The following is a 16297-nucleotide window of genomic DNA, read 5'->3' as shown; positions in this document are numbered from 1 at the left end:
CTTCTTTTACGTTATAATAAATTTTGGGATCATGAAACGGGCAGGAAAGTGTGTTTTTTAGCAGTTTATCTCGAACATTTTTGGTAAGACAGTGTGATTAGGTGTGTCTTTAGAGTCCCCTTTTCATTTTTGAAAAGCCTTGTACACACTCTTCACTTTAAACTCTAATCACTTTTGAAAGGATAACGCAACTGCTTTGAAAGTTGGCATTAATTATTGACTGAATGTGTTAATTAGGCATGCTTAATTTCAGTTTAATTTGATAATCCCTTCATTGTTGTTACTCCAGTGGTTTACTTCCTGATTTTTGTCCCATTCATCGCACAGCCAGCACGGCTTGGTTAAGATTAAGCGCTTGAATAGACACTGTACTTCAGAGCCTCTTTTCTCAGTTCACACTTTTCCTGAGTTTGTGCTTTCTTTCCAATATCTAAATAGGTTAGGACAGTCCATTTGATTGGAGTTATACATCATTTTAAAGCTTAAAATCTGCTCTTTCAGAATATGGTCTTAACTAAAAATTCATGTCTGGCGACTTTTTGTTTGTTTTGTGGTGCAGGGTCACAATTAATAGATATATAGATATATAGATAGACAGAAAGATAGAGAGAAGGATAAAAGGCAGCTAGATACAATAATTGAGTAAATTGAGAAATGAATGAACAAATTAATAAAGAGGATGACCAAGTACAGACACAAAGCAAAGAAAATTGGATGCACCAAAGATCTGTTCCACATACCTGGCCCTTGCATGTTGCTGACTCGGCGAATGCCTTTGAGAGGACGAAGATGACCACGGCTGCCTCGTCCACCTTCTCCTGGAAGAGTGTTGCTGGGTTGCTGGCTGGGATGGACCCCTCTGTGTGCACCATCTCATCATCTCCAGTCAGAATCAATGTTGAATCTGTCTCAGTCAAGAGCATCAATACAAATCTGGCTACAACTTAGGCAAGAAATGACAATTCTGATTCTATAATACATATTCTTTTGTAGTTAGTGACAGAAAGGCTCTATCACAGGTACAAAGTCCAAAAAATCAATGCCTTTCTGGTTCTACAATGATGATATTCTATTTTTCACACTCCCTGATATGATGTCACTAAGTAATAAACAATCTATTTACCTGGATATGATAAAGTGAACAATCAAAGTGCAACTTCAATGTTCATACATATACAAAGTGAGAGATAAAACATTGTACTGAAGGGAATGAAATATGGAAAATAAAGGAATGTTGTGTACTGTACACTCACTTAAACACTGATACATGGATAAAATTCACCAAGAACCTCTATTAATTAAATTATACAAAATGTCAGCAGAAACCTGGCAAGAGACCACACGGTGTGACTGTACATCTCAAATGCTATTGAACAACTTTGATACAGGATGCATCATTTCCGTGTATGAATTATTTCTAACAAAATGAAAATATACACTGCATTATTCATGACCAATTGTATTGCCATTATATTGAGTGACATGTGAAGTCCAAGTCAATCTATGTCATGTCTTTTGACGAATTATACTCCTTACCTGATTCGACGTCTGTTCCACCCAGCTTCAGGAGCTCTGTTGTCTGCCACACATCATAGCCTTCACGTTCAAACAATTCCTTCAGCTCTCCACTCTGTGTTTACAGAGAGAAGATATCACAGACAGCATTACATTGACTGCAGCACAAATTCTCTCTGAAATCTAAACAAAATCACCTTGGTCACTGTGACGTTTGGATATGTATACACTTGACAAACTCAGATCATAATCAGGGCATGTAGAATTCAACTCTGATATCAGGCATCTTCTTCCTTACTAGCGGTTGCACTGTCGCCATGATAATAATACACAATGCCGTAGATGGCGCCATTCACATTACTGCAGGATACTACTGTCATCTGTTTCATAGCTGTTTTGCCACAGGAAGAATATCTTAACATATCTTCTTCTTGATCTTAATATACAGCTTTCTTTGCCTCAAAGAATCATAGTGCTGATGACTGTGAAAGGAGAGCTGGCTAAAAACTATCTCGCACTGATATATATGGGACACAAATATAATTTCCCCTTCACGAATAAAATTGCCATCATCGCACAGATCTACAAAATGAAAATTTGTGAAATGTCTGCAAAAGTAAAAGAATTCCTACCAACAGGCCATTTCTTCTTGAATTAATGTGCTGATAATTGTCAGAACTTGATCTCATATAACAATTATTATGGTTATGTATTTCCTCTCTTTCTAACATAATGTCTGGATTGTATGTTTATTACACAGTTACAAATTTTTTTTTTCGAATATAAGATACAAAAAAATTTAAATAAAAATTGACATTGAAAAAAGTGTAGGTGAAAGAATACAGCACCATCTAAAAAAAGACAACTGACTTACAAATTCCATCTGCTTGGGATGTGTGCTGATGACCAACAGCTGTTTGCCACTCTCTCTGCCTTCATTCAGGATCACATTTTCGCCGAGGCTAAATGTCTTTCCTCTCTTCTAATCGGGTGAGGAACGAGAAGGAAATAACATGTTACAATTACTGTCTGTAGTAATATCTGAAAAATTATATGATTAATTATGCATATGCAAAACATGTTTTATTGCTTTTCTTTAAAGAATGTACAGTACAGTAAGATATATTGAAAATAATATGTGCTTTATGTTGCATGACTCCTGCATAGACTAGGAAAGGCCATATCTATGGTCAAGGGAAAATGTATACCCCTTTTTTACACAATGTCCTACGAGTTAATTGACTCCAACCACTTTGAGAATGATCTATTAGTTCTTCTTAAACAAAAATTGTGCCTCAGGGAATTTCTGTGAACTATGTATCTTTCTGTATTTTTTAGGGTGATATAGACATATTCCCCTATGCATGTTTATGACAGGATGCAAACAATTCATTCTCTGCACCACCATTACAGGGAGATATTTGTATTCATCCATTGTTTTTGAGGTGCTTGTTCTCGGTAAGACATCACAACTGTTTTACCAACTTATGTTTCTTCCTTGATTTGGATGGTGTTTGTGACAAAATTTCACCTCAAAACAAAAGATTTATAGAAATGTTACTATTCACACCTTGACTTCTGGGTGTACCAAAATAAAGTTTTGATACTTTGCATAAAAATGTATCAGTGTGTATGTATTTCAATTACATTCGTCAACAAGAAGAAAAATCTGCCTCTCATTTTCAATAACACAGGGCATTACTGCATACATAGTGTGTAGGTATGTTTACAAGTAAATTTGAACAGCAATCTTAACACTAATGAATGGGTCAGTGTGACAAAATTATGACACTTTTGGATAGGATTGCAGAAAATAATGAAAGAGAAAACAAGAATCACCACTGCAGGGATCCCGTTGGGCATATTCTCTGCCTTCTGTCTGCATCTCCTGCCAATGTCCGTGGCAACCAGGAGTACATCTTTCCTATCCCAAGTGTAGCACTGAAACGTCACAGCATCATCCGTCACTTCCTTGGCTACAGACACAAGATAACAACACAAAAGATGCTTCTGGTACTGCAATGCATACATCTTCTCTCAATGTTCCTAATCTACATGACTAGTATACAAAAAAACAAACAAACAAAACAATCACTTCTTGACGTCATGATACAGTGTACTTCATGCTTGTTTGTTGTTTTGCAAACAGTCTACACAATTTCACTTAATCCATTTAGATTCTGGGTCAAGTTCACACCTCTTTTGGACACATATATCTCTGCTATTTGATTGGAAAATGATATCCCCACAGCACAAAAGGCTTTAACATTGTGAACTATATCCATGGTACCCTGATAAAATCACAGCATTTGGAAAATGAGAAAACTTGATCAAGGCAATTTAGCTTCAAACTATGAAATCAAATCTATGTTTGATACGGAAATAGAAAAATTGGTATCTAATAAACATCCAAGCCAAATCATTTGTTTTCATGAGGCAGGGTATTATGGTGTTTTATTTACCAATATCAAATGCATTACCTGTTGCAAGTTTGATTACATTTACTCTTCAAAGCATGTTTCAAAACTGCATTTTGAATTCATTGCATACTTTTCTAACAATTCTACGGTATAATTCTTTTTTTTTTTTTGGGGGGGGGGGAGTATCAAAATGTGAGAAAAATTACATATCACTGGAAAACTTAGAATCTGAGAAATGTTAAATCAAAATCAAGATATCAAATGTGTAGCAATTTTGACATGCTTTTGTTATAAATAGTCACATCTAAATCAATCCTTTGTGTTTGCTTTTCTGCTTTTATTTGTTGAATCATTTTATTTCAGGGAAGAAGGGGTGACAGAGTCACAGAATGACAACAGAAACCAGACACTAGACTGCTACGTGAGCCCTGTTTGGAAGCTAGATAATCAAGAGAGACACTCACTTGGTGAATGTGGGACAACAGTAGGTTCTCCAGCCTTTGGTTTGCGCCAGTGAATGAACTGGGTGGTGGCAAACTGGATGGCCAAACATCTGGGTGGCCATGAGTCCAGAAAGCTGACCGGCACGATGTACTTGCCCAGGACATCAGCCAATTTGACCTGTTCAGAATCATTCATTAAGAGTGTTATGCACAGGTTTATACAAAAATGAGCTGTAACCTACAAAATGAATCATAGGGTGACAAAATATACTCTGCATTGTGTTGGGTTTTGTTTTAACATGAATTCCATCAGTGTGAAGATGGTTAATATTTTCTGGATTCAAGCAATTTCTTGTTTAGACAGCCACACACTGAGAAGAATAATAAAAGGATGAGATAATTGTGCCCAATTTAATATAAAGTTTCTATGGAAAGTACATAATGCCACTTTGAATATAAGAATAAAGAATTTCTCATGACTGAGATTTAAAAAAAAAAAACATTATTATCACTGGTCATTAACTATATTGAGTGGATGACTAAAACATCAAGTGACTGACCAATTCATATTCTACCAGGCAAATAACCTCCATTTTACAATGCACATCTATTCCCACATCTCACCTCTCTATTGGTCCACTGTGTCTCGCCGTACCGTGGGGTCACAAGGGGAACAAAAACCTCACAATTGCTGACAGCATAGTTCAGGCTGTCCTGCCAGTCAGTTCCACAGAATATTTCATGGACATCCTAACACAAACAGGGCACAAATTTGGAAACAGAAAATTTATCTATGTTCCATTAGAACATTTGAGCATAGCAACAAAATGCATACCTTGATATCCAGCATGATTTTGTTGCCTTTGTTTGTTTTGTTGTTCATTGATTGCTTAAGTTTTTCTATGGAGCTACTAGTGAATCAGGGACAATCCAGCAAAAAGAGCTAGCTGTAAAAAAGAAGACTTTGTAAAGATTTGAATACGATAACATGGATGATGTACAAGTACAGTATTTCACAGCTGGCTCCTCCCTTTCTTGATCCCTTGATCCTTCACAATGTTAAAAACTTGGATTGAAGTGGAACTAAAAGGAAACTTTGTTGATATTGATATTTGCATCTTTAACCCGTTGAAGACTAGTCCCGAGCAGGTGTCTATTAAAGAAAACATGTATTAAATAGCAAAATCAGTTCCTCCTCAACAGGTTAAAAATGACAATGAGTTTCATAGCAGCTTGGATGTTGAAAACAAAAGAGGCAAGAAATCCAGCATTAGTACATATTTTGCTGCAGAGCAATTTGGCTTTATACAGGCATATATCCATAAGGTCTTGGAGGAACATTTGCTAAGAATTTGGTGAACAAGGAAAAAGACAGTAACCAGTTGAAGTCAGTTGCAATTAATGTGAATTTGCACAGAATCTGATACATCTGTGATGGAATGTGACGCTAACACAGCAAAATGTAGAATATAGTTTCCATATGCATGCAAAAAATGTTGATTTTTTAAATCTAAAATGAACACATATGCATGAGAAATGTGTGTATCAGGTTTACAATGAATATATGAAATATTAGCCAAAACATCTATCATCCAATTGTGGTTGCTACGTAGCATTTTAATATATTCAATTATCAATAAACAACATATCAGGCCAAAGCAGTATCCATCGATCTTCCGATTGAGACTGAATCGCATGCAGTTTGTTGGGAAGTATGATTGATAGGAAACAACTGATCGTCACAAAACATTCTCCCTACCAATAATACTGAACTGGGAAGGTTCTTCAAGAATAAAAGTCATATGCATACATGTATTACAATCAAAATCATTTTATTCTTTTGATCTAAAGATACTCCAAATCAACTGACTATCCTGACAAATCGCATCACCCAGACAAGTTTTTGGTGGACCCTCTCGATGTATTGCAAGCAAATTCTAAATGGTGGAAGATGACTTTTATCAAAGTCCTTCTGAGAACTGTTTTGCCTAGATGGTGCCCCACCTCCACTATGCTGACGAATACTCACCAGGTACACACTGAACTGCAGCGCCTCTAGTTCATTCTTCAGATCCAGGGCATACTGTGTGGCCTCAGCCCTCACATAGCTGATGAGGATCTGCTTGGCGCTCTGCTGCTGCTGCTTTGAGAAGGGTGAATCGACATCGGTGAGAGTCTCAAAGGGGGGCAGCTGGTGAGGCTGGGAGTAGCTGAATGAGCTGTCCAGAGAACTGGCGGTCGGTGTCCTGCCTCTACATCGACAATGATATAAACTCCATTTAAAGTGCCATTCCACACCACGTTAAAGTTGGTGATACAACATTTGCTCCTCCAACAATTGCTCCGGTCTTATTTTTCTCCAAGGACTTCGTGTTAGGGTTATAGGGTTGTGATAGGGTTTTAGGTTTAGTTTCATGTGAGGATTAGGATTTGGGTTAGGGTTATGTTTGTGGGTAGAATTTATGTTTGGCTTTAATAGCATACAGATATTTCATTGGAGCACGAAGAAATGTCATAGAACTGTTACAGTTTACTTTGACAATTGTTTAATCCTCTATGTTCCCAGGTATCTAAAGCCCCCGTTCCACTATCACGATTTGGACCCCGATCTGTCCCGATCTAGCAGATCGGGAGAGAGCGGCAAAAGCGTACGGGGATCGGAAGCATCGTAGCAGCAGCGTGTGGAGGTCGGGGTTGGAGCGGGCAGTTTTTCAGATCGGGAAGAAATTTTGAACCGGTTCAAAATTTCTTCCCGATCTCCCCGATCACAATTGACATATTTTTAATCGTACGGCAAGTGGGGAGAGCGTAGTGACAGCGTAAACGCAGCGGGGAGAGCGTAATGACGGCGTAAACGCAGCGGGATGAGCGTAACAAGGTCTTTCTGAGCGTAGTAACATCGGCACAAGAACGGGAAGTAATTTTAGCTGTAATTTTCGAAGAAGAAGAAGAGATGAAGAAAAAGAAGAGAAGAAAGCAGCGAAGCAGCTACCCAAAAGGCGAAGAAAGAGAGACTGCACGTGATGCTGAAAGAGGAGGAAGAGGACATAGCAGAATTTTGAAGAATATGAAATCATCTACAACTGGAGGAAGACGGACTATAAAAGCAAGGACATCAAGAAAAATCCTTTGAAAAATCAGCACGTCTTTGTTTATACAATGCATCGCTGCAAAAGAACCGTGAGTTGAGGAGGCTCTTCAAGTTCAAGTTCAAGTTGATTTATTTCACTTCCAACAAACAAATAATAAAAAATACAAAGAACCGCTCATATACACATGCAGACTTCATGAAATCAGTACCACAATGCAATGAACAGAATAACATTGTAAAAGAGATACAGGCAAATTATCAACAGAGATAAAAATAACAGTTACGTCACTGTGGTAAATGCATACAAAATATTGCTGGAAATGGAGGGGACTGCTAAAAAGCAGAGCTTGTAGTATTAGAATGCAGTCCCCTCATAGAGAAAAATATATAATTGCAAAAAACAACAACAACAAATTTCCCTAAGCGGTAGCAAAAAAAAAAAAGACAGACAGAGTAATACACACATACATGCACACATACGGACGCACATTAACAAACACAATATGGCGGCTCTCTTGTAAGGAAAAAATTGATGAGAGGATAGAAAGATATAGTAGTGAAGAAGGTAGTAAGTCCGAGGTGGACAAGGGGGGGGGGGGGGGGGGGGGGGGAGGAGGGGAGAGGAGAGGGAAATGGTGGGTCATAACCAGGGCACTGGAGGCACAGAAGCACGGGCTCGCTGATGAAGAAAGAGTAGTGAGAAAAACGAAGCAACAACAACTTTGAAAATCAAAAGTAAAAAAAGAAGAATGAATCTTCGAGGTCCACAGTATATTTCTTCGGTTCTGCATGCTAATAAGTTGACTGACTGCTGACCCACAGTCGAATCGGGGTACATCGGGGCACATCGGGCACTTTTCAGCTCTCTGAACGGGGTAACAGCGTGATAAGATCGTATAGATCGTTCAGAGCGTAGATACAGCGTGCATTGATCGGATAACATCGGCAACATCGCACTAACAGCGTAGCTACATCGTTCTAAAGCGTACCGACAGCGGCAGAGATCGCAATGTCTAATTCCCGATCATCGTAGTAAGAGCGTAGCAAGCACTTGGTAGTCGTAACTGCAGCGTACTTAGAGCGTTCTAACATCGTACTGTGTCCAGATCGGCTCAGGTTTTACCCGATCCTTCCCGACCTGAGAAAATTGTCAAATCGTAGCGAGAACGGCATAGTGGAATGGGGGCTTAACTTAACTTGACAAGCTGTTCCATCAGCATTAGTATATTGTATTCCATCCAAACTTGTAATATTCTTAAACCTAGCAAACTCTCTCAGTCCAGCAGGAAGGCTATGGTGACACAAGTAGGATACAGGGTCTAGGTAATCTGTATTAGCTGACAATTAGTTTCTAGAAATCTGTGCCCATTTGTTGAAACAAAAAACCCAACCAAAAGTCCACCATGCATGCCAATTGGTGAAGAAAGCACAGTAAGGGCTAATGGAGTAAACTCACATGAATGGAATATCCATTGAATGCACATGAAGGAGGACTTTCTTAGACAGATGAAAGAATGATACCACAAAATCTGAGCTTTGCATAGTTGCAGCATGGTGTGGTAAATTTCTGCAAAAGTCAAATCCTTGTTGATCAATAGGGCTGCAACCTATAATCTACTACACGAATATTCAGCAAATACATGGAACTTTAGGAAATATGGGACTGTTACGGAAGCAAGGTTTTATTCATTGCACTCACAAAATACAGTAGTATTCATGTGTAGTATGAAGTTCATACAGGATATGTTGACTCAATATGTATATGCATATATTCTGCGTGTACAATATTTGGTTAATGAGATTCAAAGACAATTTTGAGAGTAGTTGAATTTGTAGTGGAGGTCCAAAGCGATGAAAAAAGAAATAAAGTATTATCCCTGATTTCCATTTACGGAGAAAAGCTAGAAATTTCCTACCTTGGAAATGATATACAGGGCTTTTGTCTTGCAGGAGACAAAAGCCCTGTGTATCATATTTTCAAGAGTTGTTAATTTTGCGAATATCATTTGACTCACATAATTTGTGACAATAAAAACACCATGAAGTATACAGTCTCCAGGCTATTGATGGATACAAAATGCCACCTTGAGGCACAGGCACAGGCAAGGACTCTGACACTGATAATTTTGTGGATGCACTACATCCTCTCATTGAAGTTCTGTAATATCTCACATTCTCTGCATCTTTGAAGGTGGTGTCATAGTCAGATCTGTTGAGGCTGCCCGGTCAACAGACTCTTCATGAACCATTTGACCCCTGACCTCTGCCACAGCCAGACTCTGGATCCTGACCCTGACAGAGGAGTGGACTATGATGTCCAGGATGGTCACTGTGGCCTCCTGCTGGAGGTTGATGGGCCAGCCATTGCGGTCAAGGAACCTCCAGTGGTTAGTGTTCAACTCTGGTATACTGCCAAGCTGCCAGGGTAGGGAACACACACACATAAGCAAAATAAAAATGACAAGTACAAATGGAGCAAGGACACATTGTGTTGTCATATCCTGTGAATATGCAAATCTTTTTTTCTTTCCCTAGGAAGTGCCAGAAATGCTACCCTTGAAAGCATAAATTTCATATGTATAGCAGAGGTTTCAAACCTGCAAATGATAGAACATTTACTCTCCCCACCCCCCCCCCCCCAACACCCTGGTCATCCAAATGGCTGGCTGTCATTATTCCTGATTCAGCTCAGTGAATAAGTTTACCATGGTATAACCAGAGTAAATGTGAGTTAGAGAAGGAGGAGAGCACAGGGTCATGTCTTTTTGCAAAGATATGAAAACAAACAAGTAAAAAACACAAAATGTAGATGAAGACTACACTAAATCCATGGTGCACAGCAATAAATACTAGTGAAAGAGGACAAATTATGGCATGAAAACAGAACTCAATTTACATGACACTTAAAATACAGTTAATTGTACATTACAAAGTCATGAACAACAATGATATGACTATAAACTGCATGGATATACATATGAATGAAGATGTAAGCACAGTAATAAAGCCAAGTACAGGATTTGGCTGAATGAAACAGAGCTGCATAGTTTTCAATACGTTAACACATAAGTTGGCAAGAAATTCATTATTTTATGATTTATTTCTTACATTGGTCACCAAATATTGCACAATATGGGTTCAGAGTCAGAGTGTCAAAATGCGATCAACTTTGAGACAGGAAACACTACAGCCATGCAAATGAACATCTTGACAAATTAAATATGGAACTTCTCAGTCAGAGCAATATGATTAATTGATACTGGCAATCTTGAGAGCAGGAGGAAGGAATGTGGAAATATGAAAAACCTTAAAAATCTCATTACACTAAGATAAAATGAAATACCACTCAAGTTCAAGGTGACTCTTTAAGATATGGGTGCAATCTAACAAAATGGTAAAATGTTAATAAAAATGGGACATATGTACACTCTACAACATCGTTGTGAAATTTCAAGATTCCGCCTCTTCCATGAAATATTGATATCAGTCTCAGTCACATTTATATCAATGAAATCATAAGCCTACCACATGAAGTGACCACATAAGTCTGCACATAAATACAGATAATAGAAATCACATTTTAGCAATGAGAATAATTCATCACTATGATGCAAAGGACATAATCTTATTTAATGAATTCATTCGACAGAAAAGATTGCAAATTTGCATGTTGGTGGATGGAAGGTTTATGAACCAGTGACCTCTATCTAATCTAAATGTAACGTGAGATCTCTGTTTTGCCCAATACCTAGGTGTTTTGTGAAAACATGTGAAAACATGAAACTTTTAAAAATTCTTCAACTTTACTACATGTACTTCATGCCCACTGGTAATGACATGTCTACCATTCTGTTTGTTGGATTCTATTTCGTGCATTATCTAGAATCAACATGAACATGAAGAGGATTTTAATTTGAAATAGAGACAACTTGTTTGAAGACTGAGAGAAGCTCTTCTTGATGGCTTGTTAATGGACTAGGATGACCACAATGATTTAAGTAAAACTTCATGACACAAACCAACTTTCATGCCTGTTCATTCTATTTTAAAGCAAGGAGAGGGTGGTGGATAGGGGAGGGGGGAATTGAGACAAAATCAGTTGTTATGAAAAAATCTAGAAAGATTCTAGCTATCTGACTGGTTGACGTTCATCATGTGACATACAGTTAAAAGTACCATTGCGAGCTGTTGCTGTTGAGCCATGGAATTTTGTTCCAGCAAAAATGATATTGTGCAGTTGATGTCACCAACTTCCATTGAATCCTGTGTTAAACTCATCATCAACTCTGAGCTTTTGCAATATTGGGGTGCTGTTCATTATTCCGAAGGTTCGTTATTCCGAAGGTTTGTTAAACCGAAGGTTCGTTAATCCAAAACACACAAATTCCCTATACCTAGAGGTTCGTTAATCCGAACATTTGTGGCGTTATTCCGAAGGTTCGTTATTCCGAAGGTGAAATAGGGTTGGCTATTCCGAAGGCTCGTTTATCCGAAAATGAAATAGGGTTTGTTATTCCGAAGGTTCGTTGATCCGAAAATGAAATTTATTAGGGTTCGTTATTCCGAAGGTTCGTTGATCCGAAGTGATATAGGGTCCGTAGCAAACCTTCGGAACAACGAGCTTTGTTTCATTTTCGTATTAATGAACCTGCGGAATAACGAACCTTATTTCATTTTCGGATTAATGAACCTTTGGAATAACGAACCTTATTTCATTTTCGGATTAACGAACCTTCGGAATAACGAATCTTCGGAATAACGAACCTTCGGAATGACGAACGTTCGGAATGACGAACCTTCGGACTAAAAACCTTCGGAATAACGAGCTGTAACCGCACAATTGTACACCTCTGATATCTCAATAAAAATACCTTGCCCTTTGCATTAAATCAGTGCTAAACACACATTCTGTCACTCTCCCTTTTTCGTGCACTACTGACTGCACTGCACCATTCATGCGAATTTCACGAAAAAAAGGTTGCCATGTCTGTACTAAATTTAAGGATTAGAGTGAACCACATCTGTTGACAGACGGAAGGACGCACAGACGGAAGGACGGACGGACGGACAACCCGAAAACATAATGCCTCCGGCGACACTTTTTGGCTGAGGCATAAAAAACAGGAAAGGGATATTATTTTGCATGCACATTCAGTAAACAGAGACCTGGGCCCTGTTTCATAACGCTGTTCGTAAAGTTACGAATGACTTACGAGCGACTGGTGAGCAGTTCTTGTGCTGAATTATTGAAATAAGTATTGATGTGCTACATAAGTATAGCACATCAGAACTGATCACCAGTCACTTGTAAGTCGGTTGTAACTTTACGAACAGCTTTATGAAACACCCCCAGGCTGTTCCATGCAGACTGTAACACAAAGATCATGCTGCATGAGTCAATGGCAGTCAAGTCATACATGTTTCCATGCAGGCATTGGCTTCCTACATATAACTGAACTTGAAATATCACCAACCTGTCTAACAGATCTACAAAGGGACACAGCTCCACAACAAGAACTCAGTATTCTTTTCTGTGGATTTGCAATAGCACAGAAATGGGATACTTAATCCTACACACATGTACAAAATGTATCTAATATGTTAATACTGTTGCAACAAATTTATTCTAGAGCTCCCAACTCTTCTATTAAAGGTAAACAAGACACACAAACTTGTTTTCAGTACATTGCCAGCACAATGTATATCAACAGTTTCCACAGTACATCAGTTAGATGAAAGATTAGTAGGTTGGATGTATAAAGGCACATGTGCACACGGATAAGCTGAGTATGATTAAACTGCATTTTACACATTGACATACTTATGCACACAACAACAATTACAAACACGACCATTTTTGTCTTTCTTTAAGAGTGTTTTTTTTTTTTTTTTTTTGCTTTTTTTTTTTTGAAGCTCATGTGCTGGAAAGAATTTCTTCAATGTTTGCTTAACTTGCAAAAATGGCATGCCTTGTGTACATTCAAATATCTTATTCATACCCAAAACATAATTTTTTAACTCACATTAGTTATATACACACAGTTGCCAAACTTGAAGTTTAGGTTGAAAACTTAACTGTCGATGATTACTGTAGCTCCACTCGTGAATTCACGATGCGGGTTCTCACATGCATCTAAACATCAAGATACAACTTATGGGCGAATCCCGCTTGATGATTATACCGGAAGTGTAGAGTCCTCGCTATGACCTTACGCCCATACAAAATAGCGCAGCTGGAGGTTGACCCAGATGCGAACAAGAAGCAAGGTTCACGCTAACTCACAAGCTCACTGATTATTGTGTCCACATGGAGCAAAACTATGAGTGGGGACCCCCTGTGGCTCACAGACAGAGCGCAAACCCTAAGATGTCTTGTGGTGCTAATCATCAACTAAAGTTTAATATTGCTAACTTTCGCGTGCATCCACACTATGCTATAAACTACAACCTAATCATCAAGAGTTTAAGTTTTCGACCTAAATCCAAAGTTTAGGAACAGCGTGTGAACTTAACTAGTGAGGAATAGAAATTAGGCAGTTGTCTCTTTCCATCCTCATATTGTAAATCATATCTATACAAGTTAGAATCAATTCACATGGTCAAAATACTATGGTGCTGCAATGTTCTTTGAATAGGTACTGTCTAATAGGAGATCTTCGCATTGTTGAACTTCTGCAAACAAACATGTGAGTCATAGTTTGAGAGTTTGATAGTTATAGGACAAAGCAGTCACTAAAGTTTGCATAAAATTAAAAGTTAAAACCTGAATAACCAAGCGCATAAAAATTACATATTTCACTAGGAAATGATTTTTGTGTGTCTGGAAATCATTACAGAAACAGATAAATTATATTGATGCAAATATGGAACATACTTTAAAATCTACAGGGATGCATACAACATCTCCATGGATGATAAATGATCAGTAAATACCATTTAAAAAGTGATAGGACACATAACCAATAATCAGGGATTAATCACAGTAATACTAAACTTGTGCTTTTTTTGAACTTTACTTTTTACCTTAGTGGAGCGGCATAGCCGAACAATTGTGCATTTCGTGATAAAAGCACCAACTTTCGTACACAGGTTGACAATAACGTTTAGATTAAATTAAGATATTGGGCCATCGAAAATAGCGCCCTCAATGTCCATGGCAGCCATTTTGAAAAATGGCTGCCATAAATGCCATGTTTTCATAAAATTTGCTAATTTTAGGAGAGAAAAGTCAATAAGATTTTGGTTACAAATGGGAAATTACATTCAAAATAAATCTAGATACCTGGCCATCGGAAATAGCGCCCTCAACGGCCATGGCAGCCATTTTTCAAAATGGCCGCCATAAATGTCATTTTTTTCAAAATATTTGCTAACTTCAGAAGGGAAAGCCAGTAAGGTTTTGCAAACAAGTGGGAAATTACATTCAAAATGCATCTAAATATTTGGCCATTATTAATTGCGCCCTCAACGTCCATCTGTCTAATAATGTGCCACTTCTTCGATGATTTTGAAAATTTCAGAAGGGAAAAGTAAAAAAAATTTCGCCCATAAATGTTGATTACATTCAAAATAAATTTAGATATTTAGCTATCGGAAATTGTGCCCTCAACGGCCATGGTAGCCATTTTGTTTCAAAATGGCCGCCATAAATGCCATTTTTTGTTAAAAAATGCAGATTTCAGAAGGGAAAGCCATTTGTTGCAAACAAGTGGGAAATTACATTTAAAAAAATACAGGTATTGGGCAATTGAAAATTGCGCTCTCAATGGCTATGGCAGCCAATCTTTTTTTTAATAGGCACCATAAGTGTCACTTTTTCATTTAAAAAAAATGTTAATTTCAAAAGGAAAAGTGAATGAAATTTTGGTTATAAATGGGAAATGACATTTAAAACAAATCTCGATATTGGCCCATCGGAAACTGCGCCCTCAACGGTCATGACAGCCATATTTCAAAATGGCCGCCATAAATGCTATATATTCGAAAAGATTTGCTGAAATCAGAAGGGAAAGCCAACGAGATTTTGCAAACAGGTGGGAAATTACATTGAACAGTAAACTTATTGGGCCATTGCAAATTGCCCCCTTAATGGCCATTCCAGCCATTTTTCAAAATGGCCACCAGAATGCATTTTTTTCGTAAAGTGTTGCAGACGTCAATCAGAATTTCCACAAAGGTGAAAAATTACATTCAAACTGAATTTGATAATAGGCCATCCAAAAGTGCACCCTCAACAGCCGTAGCAGCCAAGTTTCAAAACAGCTGTCATGGATGCCCCCCCCCCCTGGTTTTTTTTTTTTTGCAAAAATTTGCTGATGTCAGAAGGAAAAGTCAATAAGACTTTGCAAACAAGTTGAAAATTATGCTCAAAAATAAATTGAAGTATAGGGTCTTCTTAGAAGGCGCCCTCAAGGGCCATGCTGACCGCCATGGATGTCTGCTTCTTTTTTTTTTCTTTTTCTTTTTGATAGAAAAAAGAAGAGTGTATTGTAGCCATTTTGACAATGGCTGAAATAGCAATTGAGAACACAGCTTATGATGGCTAAATGTCTAAACTTCTTTGTTTGAAATTGTCAACTTGCGCAAAAAAAAAAAAAAAGTTTATTGTCTTCTTCCGGCATTAGGACATCTTCATTAAAGAAAATGGCATCTATGACAGCCATTTTGAAAAATGGCTGCAATTGCCGTTATTAACAATTTTTTCTTCTTTAAAATTTGTGAAGGAACAATTTCTAGAGTTAATGCAATCGAGATATATTGTTTGATTTTAAACATGATTTTTCAATTTATGTACACATTTGCTAACTTTTCTCTCAGAAATAACCATT

The 16297-nt window shown here is 37.8% G+C and overlaps 1 protein-coding gene across 4 annotated transcripts in view; it reads right to left on the bottom strand.

The window, feature by feature from the left end:
* Window positions 1-16297, bottom strand: part of LOC139736624 (uncharacterized) — a 56818-nt gene that overhangs the window by 14988 nt on the left and 25533 nt on the right. For 3 of the 4 annotated variants that reach the window (XM_071647374.1, XM_071647372.1, XM_071647375.1), the window contains 8 exons: window positions 9642-9886; window positions 6408-6630; window positions 5003-5128; window positions 4400-4556; window positions 3355-3491; window positions 2390-2497; window positions 1537-1630; window positions 741-904 (listed from right to left, as the gene is read on the bottom strand). In XM_071647374.1, coding sequence (XP_071503475.1) covers window positions 741-904; window positions 1537-1630; window positions 2390-2497; window positions 3355-3491; window positions 4400-4556; window positions 5003-5128; window positions 6408-6630; window positions 9642-9886 — 1254 coding nt within the window. The remainder of the gene's footprint in view (window positions 1-740; window positions 905-1536; window positions 1631-2389; window positions 2498-3354; window positions 3492-4399; window positions 4557-5002; window positions 5129-6407; window positions 6631-9641; window positions 9887-16297) is intronic. The other variant, XM_071647373.1, reaches the window with a different exon arrangement.

This window comes from Diadema antillarum, unplaced genomic scaffold (assembly GCF_040938485.1).
Source record: "Diadema antillarum isolate AM-2024a unplaced genomic scaffold, OU_Dant_1.0 seq00000659_RagTag, whole genome shotgun sequence".
Lineage (NCBI taxonomy): Eukaryota > Metazoa > Echinodermata > Echinoidea > Diadematoida > Diadematidae > Diadema > Diadema antillarum.
The sequence above is the reverse complement of the archived record's forward strand: the minus strand, read 5'-3'. Positions and strand labels throughout refer to the sequence as shown.